This window comes from Anolis sagrei, chromosome 5, assembly GCF_037176765.1.
Source record: "Anolis sagrei isolate rAnoSag1 chromosome 5, rAnoSag1.mat, whole genome shotgun sequence".
NCBI classification, from domain to species: Eukaryota; Metazoa; Chordata; class Lepidosauria; order Squamata; family Dactyloidae; genus Anolis; species Anolis sagrei.
The window spans coordinates 98,874,219-98,887,546 of record NC_090025.1 but is presented as its reverse complement, the minus strand read 5'-3'; the positions used below and the strand labels follow the sequence as shown (position 1 = coordinate 98,887,546).

At 42.0% G+C, this 13,328-nt stretch overlaps 1 protein-coding gene across 3 annotated transcripts in view; it reads left to right on the top strand.

Moving 5' to 3' along the window:
* SHISAL1 (shisa like 1) overlaps positions 1–13,328 on the top strand; it is a 166,953-nt gene that overhangs the window by 116,021 nt on the left and 37,604 nt on the right. For 2 of the 3 annotated variants that reach the window (XM_067468913.1, XM_067468912.1), the window contains exons 5-6: positions 9,417–9,446; positions 11,661–11,820. The exons of the other annotated variant lie outside the window; for it this stretch is intronic. In XM_067468913.1, coding sequence (XP_067325014.1) covers positions 9,417–9,446; positions 11,661–11,667 — 37 coding nt within the window. In that variant the 3' untranslated portion in view covers positions 11,668–11,820. The remainder of the gene's footprint in view (positions 1–9,416; positions 9,447–11,660; positions 11,821–13,328) is intronic. 3 annotated transcript variants of the gene reach the window in all.

The window sequence follows — 13,328 nt, the reverse complement described above, 5'->3', positions numbered from 1 at the left end:
GTTTTTAAGACCATAGTGCCTTTTTTGATGTCATAATTACTGGTTCAATACCAATATTGATTGCAAAGTTGTTTGAGTAAAACTTGGCATCTGTACCAAAAAAGAGAATGGAGGCCTCCAAAGGGAGGTTCTACACTGACGAAGTGGGATGGAGCTGGCATCCGAAACAGAGCTGCCTTGGTTGTGGGCACCATGGTGTGCTGGTTGTTAGCTGCCCTGATTCCCTCTGTATAGGTCAAGATAGGACGGGATACAAATGTCCAAAATAATAAATAAATACATAAATAAATAAATAAATAAATAAAGGGGTCAACTCAGCAATGGCAGAGCATCACCACTGCCCAACCTGGCAGGAATCCAAATGGTAACTCCCTCTCTCCATGTCACTGCTAACTACAGCACTTACAGGGAACTCATCTTACTGTACGGGTGCCATTTTCTTCTATGTCTTGTGACTTGCAAAGGAGGATGGGAAAAGGGGTGAAGCCTTTATTTCTCTCTCCATCATGAGCCACAAGACACTTAAAGAGGATGATGGACCTCTCATCATAAGATAGGTTCCATCTGTCAGTGCCATAGCTAGCAGCAACATGGCGAGGTGGGCAGGAGAGGGTAGCTATTCTGTGTCCCCAGGCCACTTGATTCCAGAAGCAAGGGGTGGCTGTTGGGATACCTGCAATGAGTTCTGCATAGGAATCAGATATAGGTGTCTAGACTGCCATAACTTGGAGGAGGACTCAGGGTTTCTGCTGAGTTATATTAATCTAGGATACAGCTACATTAACGGGGTTAATCCAGATCAGCTCAAATACATTTTGTGGCTGCCCATGGGCTGATCTATCTCTGCACTGATTTAAATGGTCAGTGTAGATAAGACCTTGCCAGATTTCTTCATGGATAAGGAAAAAGTGATATAATCCAAAAATAGCATTGACTGCACCATCTCAGGTTCTAAACCATTGCTTGTCTAAATTACTCTCTGGAGAAGTAGCTCACATTTGGCCAGTATGGGAGCCATAAATGGGATTAGGTATATCAAATGGAGCCAGTTGATATAGTGGTTTGAGTATTGGACTTGGACTCCATGAGACTAGAGTTTGATTCCAGAAGAAGGTGGTGGCAAAGTACCTATGAAAACTGGGTTGTTGTAGGTGTTTTGGGTTGTATGGCCGTGTTCTAGAATGAAAAGCTATTGGCAAAAGGAATCCATGGTAAGTTCATCTTATAGTTGCCATGAGTTGGAAATGACCTGAAAACTCACAAGACCAAGTAAGAAAGAACTTCGGAAGAGCTAGTTTCAAGTATATAATGACCTGAAAAACTCTTGTATGAATGAACAGGGATAGAAGGATGCTCCTAGAGCAGTGGTTCTCAACCTGGGGTCCCCAGATGCTTTTGGCCTACAACTCCCAGAAATCCCAGCCAGTTTAGCAGCTGTTAGGATTTCTGGGAGTTGAAGGCCAAAAACATCTGGGGACCCACAGGTTGAGAACCACTGTCCTAGAGGATCTTCCAATCAAATATGAAAGTTTCAAATATGAGTTGTATCTGCATGTTATATTCATACCTCTTGAAACTGACTTTCCAAGCTCTGTGTGCTTCCATATACAGAACTTGGCATACAAGGCCAAATCTGAACACAGGATTCACTTGGTTCCTGCTTGGGGTTTCGAAAGGGGAGATATAAGAAAGGGAAGCCAACTACAACTATTGTGGTGGTGTTCAGGTCTTTTAGCTTTACTATTTTTTTGTGGGGTTGAAATATTACTTGGAATTTTTAAAGTCAATCAAGTGGTTTTGTGTTCTGTGGGCCAGCCTCTTTTTTTCTGGTTTCGGTATTCGGTTTCTTGGACTGGTTGCTTGTCTTTTAGCCTCACTGATCTTTCTTCCATGAAATACATGTTTAATAATTGGTCATGGCCACTGCAAAAACCATTTTGTGATCATGCCAAAGACATTTCCTCAATATTCCAGATTTGCCACTAGTTCAACAAAAAAGAAGGGGAGAAATGAAGGAAGAAGGGAGGGAAAGAAAATAAATTGGGTACAATTCACATCTTAAGTAGTTGCAACATATTTGCAGAGCACGAATGTGATTTCACAGTTGTCTGACTTGAAATGACACAGTCTTGTTCAAGTTGTAAAATATTTGTAATGGTGAAGAAATTAATTTCATTCATGTGTTATAATGAAGTAACCTAATTTGCACTAATTCAGACTAGTACACAGACCAGAATTTTAAAAAGTGGTGTTTGTGCGTATCTGAATTTTATATTTTTAAAAATCTCCAGGGAAATTGTGTACATAACCGAAAATGTTAGGGAAAAGAGTATACAAAAAACTATATATAGGAGACTGTTTTTTTAAAAAAAAAAATGTAAACATGAGTTGAAAATGTGTACACATGAAAATACCTGACAATGTTCATATGGATTTTTACAACCTGTTCAAAAATGGATGTTGGGGGAAAATGGGAAAATTGATGTTGGGAAAAATGTGAATGTTATAAAAGGTAACGCAAAAAGATTTGATTTTAACTTTAAACTTTGTCATGAATCTTTCATGTTAGTGATAAACATGAGTTTTGTTTCTTAATTTTACATGTGCTGATTTTTATTCATGAATTATTAACTAAAAAATACAACTTTGTTTTGTGTACATATCAATGGACCATAAATGATCTTTAAAGAAAGTGTTGTTTGCTATCATCAATTACTTTTTATAATTTTTATATTTTACATGCGAGATACAGAGTTTTTTTCCTTTTTTTAGACAAATGGCATTCGAGAAATAGAAACACTATCACATTTATTCTTGACTTTAAAAACAATTGTACTTTTGTGCTGAATGTATCTCAATTCAATAACTAACATAGAAGAAGGTATTATTACCATATTTACTCAAATCTAATGTTCACTTTTATTTGCTACTTTACATTGCCAAAATGAAGGTGTGCATTACCCTTGATGGTGCATTATACTTGAATAAACATGGTATACGTGACAAAGGTATATGTGACAAAGGGTTAAACCCCTGTGCCGGCAGGACTGAAGACCGACAATCTGGGGAGAGGCAGATGAGCTCCATATCAGCTCCAGCTCCTCATACGGGGACATGAGAGAAGCCTCCCACAAGGATGATAAAAACATCAAATCATCCAGGCGTCCCCTGGGCAGCGTCCTTGCAGACGGCCAATTCTCTCACACCAAAAACAACTTTCAGTTTCTCACGTCATTCCTGACACAAAGTGGCAAAGATCAAAGGAGCCGTTCATCCATTGGTTATCTTGAGACATCATACTTCAGCTTTCTAAATGAGTATTTCCAGATTTAAGAGTGTATTATGAATTCTTGAATATGAACTCCTGGGTACTCAATTCTTAACAGTTTTGGAACAAGTTTGTAATGGAATCAGGTGCCAAATTTCTAGTGCTACCAAGTAGAAATCTGTTTCTAGCTTTAATTCTTTGCTCTTCTCAAAAAGGATCAGCTACTCATTTTCTGGAGGAATTCTTATTTTTCACCTTGAGAGAGTCAAATCAAATCAAATAATTTATTTTGGTGATAGACCAGCACAGGAAATAGAAGTCACATTTTCATACAAACTTGGTACGTTTGGTACGTTAAAAATATAAATATAAATACTGAAGCACAATAGGGGTGAGGGAGCTTAAGGGAAACGGTAAAAACCTACAATGCACAGGTCCATCAACAAATTATAGATTCAGGGAAGATGATTACTGGACACACAGTGAACGTTTGGGACTAGTCATCCCCTGACGGATTTTGTATGCTGCTGTACAGAACTTTGCAACATTGTAGGTTGTAGCTGAATTAGTATCTACAAGTAGCAGGGAGGTATAAAATTGTCCTGAATGGCCTGGGTGCTTGTATATCAAAGGTAAGATAAGCCTGGCACAGATATCCCTGTAGAATGGGCACTGAAGGAGCACATGTTCTATCGTTTCTATATGACCCGAGTCACAGGGGCAGAGTTTCTCTGGGAAAGGGATCTTCCGGCAGCGACTTTCGAGTACAGCTGATGGGAGAGTGTGACATCGAGCCAGGGTGAAAGCCCTTCAATGAAGAGGAACCTCTAAGTTCGTTAAATATGCCATAGGGGAGGCAAGATATCTGTTGTCTTCATTGATAAGGAAGGTTGGAACGGAGGCCAGACCTCGTTGGCACTCTGTGTCTGTGATACGTTTATTTATTTATTTATTTAGAACTTTTCTATACCGGTCTTCTCACCTCTGACGAGGGACTCAGGCCGGTTTACAACAGAGGAATTCATACACAATAGTTAAAACATCACATCCTATAAAGCATTAATATAAAACACATTGAATCATATAATTACATAAGGTTAAGTCATCAGAATAAAATCACCATTCATCACCATCCGTCCGTGTGGTCAAGGGTTATTGACTCACTCATCAAATGCCAGATTCCAGAGCCAGGTTTTCACCAACTTTCTAAAGGTCAGGAGGGAAGGGACAGTTCTAATCTCCAATGGGAGAGAGTTCCAGAGCCAGGGGGCCACCACCGAGAAGGCCCTGTCCCTCATCCCCACCAGACATGATTGCGAGGGTTGTGGGACCGAGAGCAGGGCCCCTCCAGAAGATCTTAACAACTTGATGGTCCATAGGGGAGAATCCGTTCGAACAGGTAAACTGGGCCAGAGTCGTTTAGGGAGTGCTTTGTTTAATAAGTGTTTAATAAGTGCTTTGGCTTGATTGCAATCCATAGTTAATAGTAGACCTGGAGAAAATCCCAATGAAGAGATTGTAGATGCTACCGCCTGCTTCCATGTGGATTGGAAGTCATCCTCCATGGTTAGTGGAGCAAAACCAAAGGGTGCACGGGATAGTCTGAGCCAGAGGTTGAGTATGGCCTCCACCCTCATAAAGCCCGTCTCTAGTCGCAGGGTCACCTTGAGAGAGAGAGAGAAAGGGAAGCTTGTAATTTTTTTTGTTATTGTGTGCCTTTAAATCTAACTTATGGCAACCTTAAAGAGAGTCTACTATGGGATTTTCTAGTGCTGTGTGTAACTCACCCCAGATAACCCACTGGGTTTTCATGGCCAAGCAAGGAATCGGTCCTTGATCTCCAGAGTCTTTCCTGTGCTTGCAAACATACCGGATCTCTTGCCACAAGATCAAGTTACTTAAACACATGCCCATAAAGTGTAACTGAGAACATAGAAAAGATTCTAGAGACAGAGACATGCAGGAAACCTATATTGTCTAAAACCTCATTGCTCTAATAGCAAGTGGTAAAGGGATTAAAGAGAATACTTGGTTGAGAAGCATTTTCGAACAATTTGTCAAGCTGTGGTATGAATGATCCAGTGCCCTCACTAATGAAAATAAAGTTGAGAAACCTGATATTAGTGTCTTCAGAAATAATAATGAAAATATTTGTTCCCCACAAATTAGAACGGTCTGTGCACAGAGGAAGTGATAAACTGAGACAACCGTGTATGCTCTGGTTAAAAGTCTGGCAACATGATGCCTAATCCTGCTAAGCCCGGTTCCTCATTAATGCCATGTACCAGCGACTGTGTCTCATTGAAGAAAGCTTTCTGGCTTGTGTATCAAACTGTTGATCTGTTTCCAAGGTTTAAAGAACATGTAAATACTCAATGTTCGGCATATAAAACACACAGTGTGGAGAGTAGTCCTAATTAGAGACGCTACCCATCAGGATCTGCCATGTGGGAACGCTGTAAAAAGTTGTATTTCAGTCTGTTCACCTACTGAAGTATGAGCATATGTTACAGTGGGCGGACGTACACATAAACTAAATGAAAAAGTGTGATATTCTCCTCCCACCCACACGCACAGTTCTGCTTTTCATCATTTCAAACCTGATGGTGTGCATTCCTGCATCAAAACCTCCCCAAGCCCTTGTATATAGCATTGAAGTTTTGCACAGCACATCATTGTTAATCTCCCAAGCAATTGTAAACAGCTGTGGAATAACAACATTTGTGAAATAACATGCTCCTATACACCCAGCAAATGCAGGAAACAACAAACACCTTTTCTTAGAAAAAGAATTTCTGTGGCAGTACAGTTTTCTCTATAGCTGTAACACTCCAAATTTTACATTCCAATGAAATACAGATGTGTGTATCTTTTTTCCTTACTGTAGTTAACAGCTAACATGATGTATTGTCGAAGGCTTTCATGGCTGGAATCACTAGGTTCTTGTGGGTTTTTTCGGGCTATAGAGCCATGTTCTAGAGGCATTTCTCCTGATGTTTCGCCTGCATCTCTGGCAAGCATCCTCAGAGGTAGTGAGGTCTGTTGGAATTAGGACAACGGGTTTATATATCTGTGGAATGGCTGGGGTGAGGCAAAGAGCTCTTCTCTGCTGGAGCTAGGTGTGAATGTTTCAACTGACCACCTTCATTAGCATTCGGTTGAAAACTTAGGTGCTTCTTCTTATCCACATATCCTGAGGATGGAGTTCGTGGATTTTGCATTAATTGAGCTTTCAATTGGCCATCAGTAACTGTTCTGTCGCGCGTTGGGCCTGTAAATAGTTGTCTTTAAAACAGGATGTGCAACCTTTGCCCAACGGGAAGCCAGGGGGCCCAAAGAGAAGTTCTCAGAGGTTTCCACCACAAACAGTCTTTAGATGGCTTGAGAAGTACAACAAAGTCTTTTATTAATGAACAATCAAACAGAAACTTCTCTTGTCTTCAGTAAAATTAAGCAAATGATTCCAAGCTTTTAGGTAACTGGTGAATTCCTAAACTTGCCCACGAAGGACAGGCAACTATCTTCAATAACTTCTTCTTTAAAGGAATAACCCCCTTTTAACTTCTCCCAGGCTGACTGTAAACTTAAACCTAACTGATGTGGGCACCACTACCGGGTTGAACTGCGTCTCAAAGCACCGAGTGGACCTACCAGCAAGGCCTGTAGTCTCTTCAGCTGGAGTTCGTTGATCTTTAGGGCTGTTTCCCTGGAAAGTCTTTGGAGACTGTTTTCCTTCTGTTTCTGTTGGAATTTCTGTAACCCTGGAAATTCTTAAAGCTGTGGGGATGCTTCCCTGGAAATTCTTAAAGGTTGAAGCTTTTGTACAGGGGAAGCTTTACACATATCCTGTACATAGCTAACCTAGCTCAGACTAACTAAAAATGGCTCCCTTCCCAATTGCCCTGAGCAAGGGGCGGGACCAAACTCAACAATGATGGACATGTGGCTTGCCCTATAACTGCAACCAAAAGAAACCACCTATCTGCAGAGTCCCTGAAACTTAGGACTGCAAATAAACATCCAATGCAAAGCAAACAAAATTGGAGCTCCTGGTACAGCTGTACCAGAACAGTAACAGTAGCAGGGTTGGATTGGATTGGATGAACCAGTGGTAGACATCTCAGTTTCCAGTTTCCTCAGTTTCCACCTGCAATCCCAATGTGCATGTTCTGGGGCCCTGATGGAAGTCACAGTACGCTGTGTGGTGGCATGTCTTGTGGTAACTTGAAGACTAAGAAGCTATATTTGGCATAAGTTTTTATGATTTCCAATCCACTTCTGTAGATATATAGGGATTTATCGCATGATAGATCGCCGTACCATCACACGAGTTACATTAACTGTTTTATAATGTTTTATATTGTTCTATTGTTATTTAAATTGCATATTTATGTTTTTGGTTGTGGGCACCATGGGGTGCCGCTTTGTTAGCTGCCCTGAATCCCTCTGCGGAGGTCGAGATAGGACGGGATACAAATGTCCGAAATAAATAAATAATACATTAATTAAAAGATGGTGAATGGTACTTACTGTGATTCTTAAGGGCATTGCCTGAGCTTTTGTTCTGTTGCACACTGGGCCTGTAATAACTGTACTTTTCTATAGGATGAATACTTTAAGCCCCGCGGGAAGCCAGGGGCGCCTCAAAGAGAGGTTGTCAGGGATTTTTCTGAAGTGATAGTCTTTAGAGTCTTTCATGATACAACAAAGTCTTTATTATGGAACAAACAACAAATCTTCAATGATTCAAACAACACTTCAAGGCTTTCTTAGTGTAGTCTTCAATGGACTGGCACCTGACTTCGCTCAACTGAACCTTCTTCGTAGGAAAAACCCCTTTTTAACCTCTCCCAGGCTGCTTTCTATCTATGCCTCGTCAGTGTGGGTGCTACTACCGATTCCAAGTGCGTCTGGCTATCGAGCAGACCTTACCAGCTGAGGCTTGAAGATATTTCAGCTGAGTTCAGTGAATCAGTTTCTCTGGATGGTCAGTTTCCCTAGATGATCAGTTTCCCTGGATGATCCCTTTTCCCTGGAGGTTCTTTTCCCCCTGGATGCTCTTAAGAAAGGAAGCTTTTCTACGGGATGAGCTGGTCTACGTCCTATAGCTTAGCTACCTTGTGTGAGACTCACTAAAAAATGGCTCCTTTCCCTCCCAGAGCCCAGAACAGGGGGCGGAACCAAAGCTTAACTATGATGGACAGGAGGCCTGTCCAATGACTGCAAAACAGATAACAGAAAGAAAATAAAGTTGGAGCTCCTGGTACAGCCGTACCAGCACAGTTTTTTTTTTTGTTAGAAGAGTCGTACTGTTATTGTGAATTTTGAAACACATGCCATGTCACTTTTGGTAGATGTTTTTTTAAAAAAATATTTCAACAAGTTTTTCAAACATTTTTGATGGGCCATGAATCTGCCAACATACGAATTTTTTTTAGCATGTAGGTTGCCAAAATTCTGTCTGATTCTAGTTTGAAAGGATATAAGATTAATTCACAGGGAGTTTGAGTCTATCTTTTAAGTTCTGAAAAGAAAATACATGTACCCCTCTATTCTGGCTTGGTTAGACCACACTTGGAATACTGTGTCCAATTCTGGGCACCACAATTGAAGAGAGATATTGACAAGCTGGAATGTGTCCAGAGGAGGGCGACTAAAATGATCAAGGGTCTGGAGAACAAGCCCTATGAGGAGCGGCTTAAGGAGCTGGGCATGTTTAGCCTGAAGAAGAGAAGGCTGAGAGGAGATATTATAGCCATGTATGTGAGAGGAAGCCACAGGGAGGAGGGAGCAGCTTGTTTTCTGCTTCCTTGGAGACTAGGACATGGAACAATGGCTTCAAATTACAAGAAAGGAGATTCCATCTGAACATGAGGAAGAGCATCCTGACTGTGATAGCCGTTCAGCAGTGGAACTCTCTGCCCCGGAATGTGGTGGAGGCTCCTTTTTGGAAGCTTTTAAGCAGAGGCTGGATGGCCATCTGTCAGGGGTGCTTTGAATGCAGTATTCCTGTTTCTTGACAGGAGTTGGACTTGATGGTCCACGAGGTCTCTTCCAACTCTATGATTCTATGATTCTATGTATGTAAAGTACACATTATTACATTGTTAACATTTGCTATGTTTTTGTTCTCATTTGCCTTCTGAAGCATTAAACGGGGATCCTATGTTAGGATCAGGTGAGCACATCCCCATACATGTGATACAGCTGTAATCACATATGTGATGGGAAAGCCCCTCTACCCCCCCCCCATGTTTCTTTCCCTAGCTATTCCTTTTTTCTCCGAATCCCAAATATTTTGAAGGATTAAAACATTTATTTCCTAAATGTCATTCAAGTGTTCCTCGTCCATCCCAATACCTTTCACTACCTTATAATGGTAGAGTGTACTCCCCCCCCTTGAATGTATAGATATTAAACATGTTTAAATATATATTTCGCATTCTCAGTGAAACCAGTAAGCTTTAAAAGCACTAAAATTGGCTGCATTTGTGTTGCCCATATTGTCCAGATGAACAATGCCATTTCCTGCTTAACTTTTTTCTCTCCAACTTACTTGGCTGCTCAAATATAATACACTTTTGCATTAAGTGTCCTACAGTTACAGGGCTGACCTACCAAGGCATCTTGCAAACTAAGTAGGGTCAGCACTGATCTGTAATTCAGTGGGAGGCTACTAATGCACATCCGTTTTTATCATTCAGAAGAATGAACTGGAAAAATCACCTCTGAATATTGTATGTCAGGAGCCCCCGGTGGCGCAGTGGGTTAAAGCACTGAGCTGCTGAGCTTGTTGATCGAAAGGTCGCAGGTTCGATTCCGGGGAGCGGCGTGAGCTACTGCTGTCAGCCCTAGCTTCTGCCAACCTAGCAGTTCGAAAACATGCAAATGTGAGTAGATCAATAGGTACCGCTTCGGCGGGAAGGTAACGGTGCTCCATGCAGTCAGGCCGGCCACATGACCTTGGAGGTGTCTACGGACAACGCTGGCTCTTCGGCTTAGAAATGGAGATGAGCACCACATCCCAGAGCAGGGGTCGGGAACCTTCGGCCCTCCAGGTGTGGTGGACTTCAACTCCCACAATTCCTTGAGGCTCGGCATTTGCCCCAAAGGCTTACCTTGGCCCAACGAGGTTTGTTTGGCTCTTTTTCATGGAGGACGGGCAGCAAAGGGGGAGAGACGAGCGTAACGTAGCTGTGCAGATGGCGAGGAAGGATGCGGAGCCCACAGACTGGCCTCGGAGAGAGAGAGCGGGCGGAAACCCCTGCGGGCAACGCGCCTCCTCGCCGCTTCGGCCCTTAGCAACTGCCCCGCATGGACCCCCTCCCTAGCAACGACGCCGGCTGAGTGACGTCGTGCAGAGCTTGTCGGGGAAAAGGGAAGGCGAAGGCTGGAGGGAAAGGGCTCTGCGCTGTTTACAGAGACAGGGAATGTTGTTGTCCTCTTGGACAAAATGGGGGGGGGGGTGTCACAGAGGGGCATGGCCAGGCCCTGTAGTGTCCTGCCATGGATTTTGGGGGAGAGGGGCACAAGAAAGTTCTGTGGCACTAGAAATAGCCTTGCTAGTAACATGTGACCTGCAGTTCAAAGTGGCTATAGCTAGGGAGGGGGTCCATGCGGGGCGGTTGCTAAGGGCCGAAGCGGCGAGGAGGCGCGTTGCCCGCAGGGGTTTCCGCCCGCTCTCTCCCTCCGAGGCCAGTCTGTGGGCTCCGCATCCTTCCTCGCCATCTGCACAGCTACGTTACGCTCGTCTCTCCCCCTTTGCTGCCCGTCCTCCATGAAAAAGAGCCAAACAAACCTCGTTGGGCCAAGGTAAGCCTTTGGGGCGAATGCCGAGCCTCAAGGAATTGTGGGAGTTGAAGTCCACCACACCTGGAGGGCCGAAGGTTCCCGACCCCTGCCCCAGAGTCAGACATGACTGGACTTAATGTCAGGGGACTACCTTTACCTTTTTTTTTAAGAAACCCTATAATATTCATGTGGTTCCCATAAGTTGGCAGGTGACTTGAATGCAAAGTTTTAGTAACACCAATTTAATTTGTAGTGTTCCAACTAAATATCGTTCCCAGCTTTGCATACATAGTAAAGAAAAGGGAAGGGCCCGGTTTGTAAGACTATGTACACAGGGCCTTCCTTCAAGTATTCTTGTGAATATCTATATTTGCAGCCATAGTGTTCACCCTAACCTTATATGTTCCTCATTCATAACTGGGAAGAGAGCTAAAATAAGGGATTCCTATATTAAAAGGAGATGCTGATGCAAATATTTGGGATCATCATCTACAAGAGCCTTCCTATTGTTTATTTTTCCAACTGGAACTATTATATTCTATGAAATATTTTAAGTTGTGTTTATTTTCAAAGTTAAGGTTGTTTTTATTTTATTTGTCAGTTTGTAGTCTCAGCAATCTGGAGAAGAGCTCAGTTCACATTTAACCAGCAACAGACTCTGAACGTAAAAGGTCGCAGAAAACCCGAAGAATGCCATTTCCCAAATCAGTCATGAAATTAAGGAGCAAACAAATCATTCTCTCTGCTCAACAATTTCAAAGGTTAATGCTTTTACTTCTTTGATTCACAGAAGTGCTTTACTACTTAACATAGTCTATGTTTACGGGCTCGCTCTGTTTCCTCTCAGCAGTAATAAAACCTCCAATGCAAATGTTTAAAACTGCTCATTTGTCACCGACAAAATTTCAATTAGAGCATCACAATTTTTCCATCTCTAACAAAAAGAGCATATAGTTATTGGTAGGATGCTAAATCACCTTGGGTACTGTAACAGTGATTTCAAAGCATTCTCAAACACAGTTTAGTTTTAAGATACTGCATTATTCCTAGTTTGGAAGATTAATTTTAAAAGCAATAAACCTCATTACCCATTACAATAGTTGCTGCAGTATTTGTTGAAAAAAATAACATCTTGGGTATTTATTTATTTATTTACTGTCCTTGTATACCGCCGTTTCTCAGCCTAATTGGCGACTCAACGCGGTTTACAACAAAATACACAGTGCACAGTATACAATTAAAACCATAAAAAACATAATACACAATATTACACGAAATCACAATCCAATACATCTCCTAACTAAAATCGTGGTCCAATTGCATCATCCATATTACCAATCCGTAATCAACACATTCATTGTACCGAATTAGCCAAATGCCTGCTTGAACATCCAAGTTTTTAGTCTTCTTCGGAATACCATCAGCGAGGAGGCTGATCTTACCTCCATGGGAAGGGCGTTCCAGAGCCGAGGGGCCACCACAGAAAAGGCCCTGTCTCTCGTCCCCGCCAGCCGCACCTGTGAAGCAGGCGGGATAGAGAGCAAGGCCTCCCCAGAAGATCTTAGGGTCCTGGTGGGCTGATAGGCCGAGATACGTTCGGATAGGTAGGTTGGGCCAGAACCGTTTAGGGCTTTAAAGGCCAACGCCAGCACTTTGAATTGAGCCCGGTAGCAAATTGGCAGCCAGTGGAGCTGGTGCAGCAGAGGAGTTGTGTGCTCCCTGTGCTCCGCTCCTGTTAGTATCATGGCTGCCGACCGTTGGACTAATTGGAGCTTCCGAGCCGTCTTCAAAGGCAACCCCACGTAGAGATGTACAGTAACTATACATCATTCTCACAATTTATTGATTAATTATTTATTTACGACATTTATATGCCACCCTTCTCACCCCGAAGGGGACTCAGAGTGGCTTACAAGTAAAGAGTAAATACAATATATTATATTATTATCATAGCACAATATTAATATTATATATTACATTGTACTATAACATTACACTGTAATATTATTAGTAATATTACATTTAATATAAAATATATATTTATAATATCATTTTATTATTAGTAGTAGTATATTGTATTACATTATAATATTATCAATATTATATATATATATACACAATATATTATATTATTTTTTAAGTAAGGTCCGTTTTGTTGTAGACACTAGTAGTTCGTGTGCATACCGCAACGAGCGCATGCGTCATGTACCGGCATGCCTCGGGAACAACTGTGTTCAGTTTCTGCTCTGTAGTTAACCTGTACAGTTCT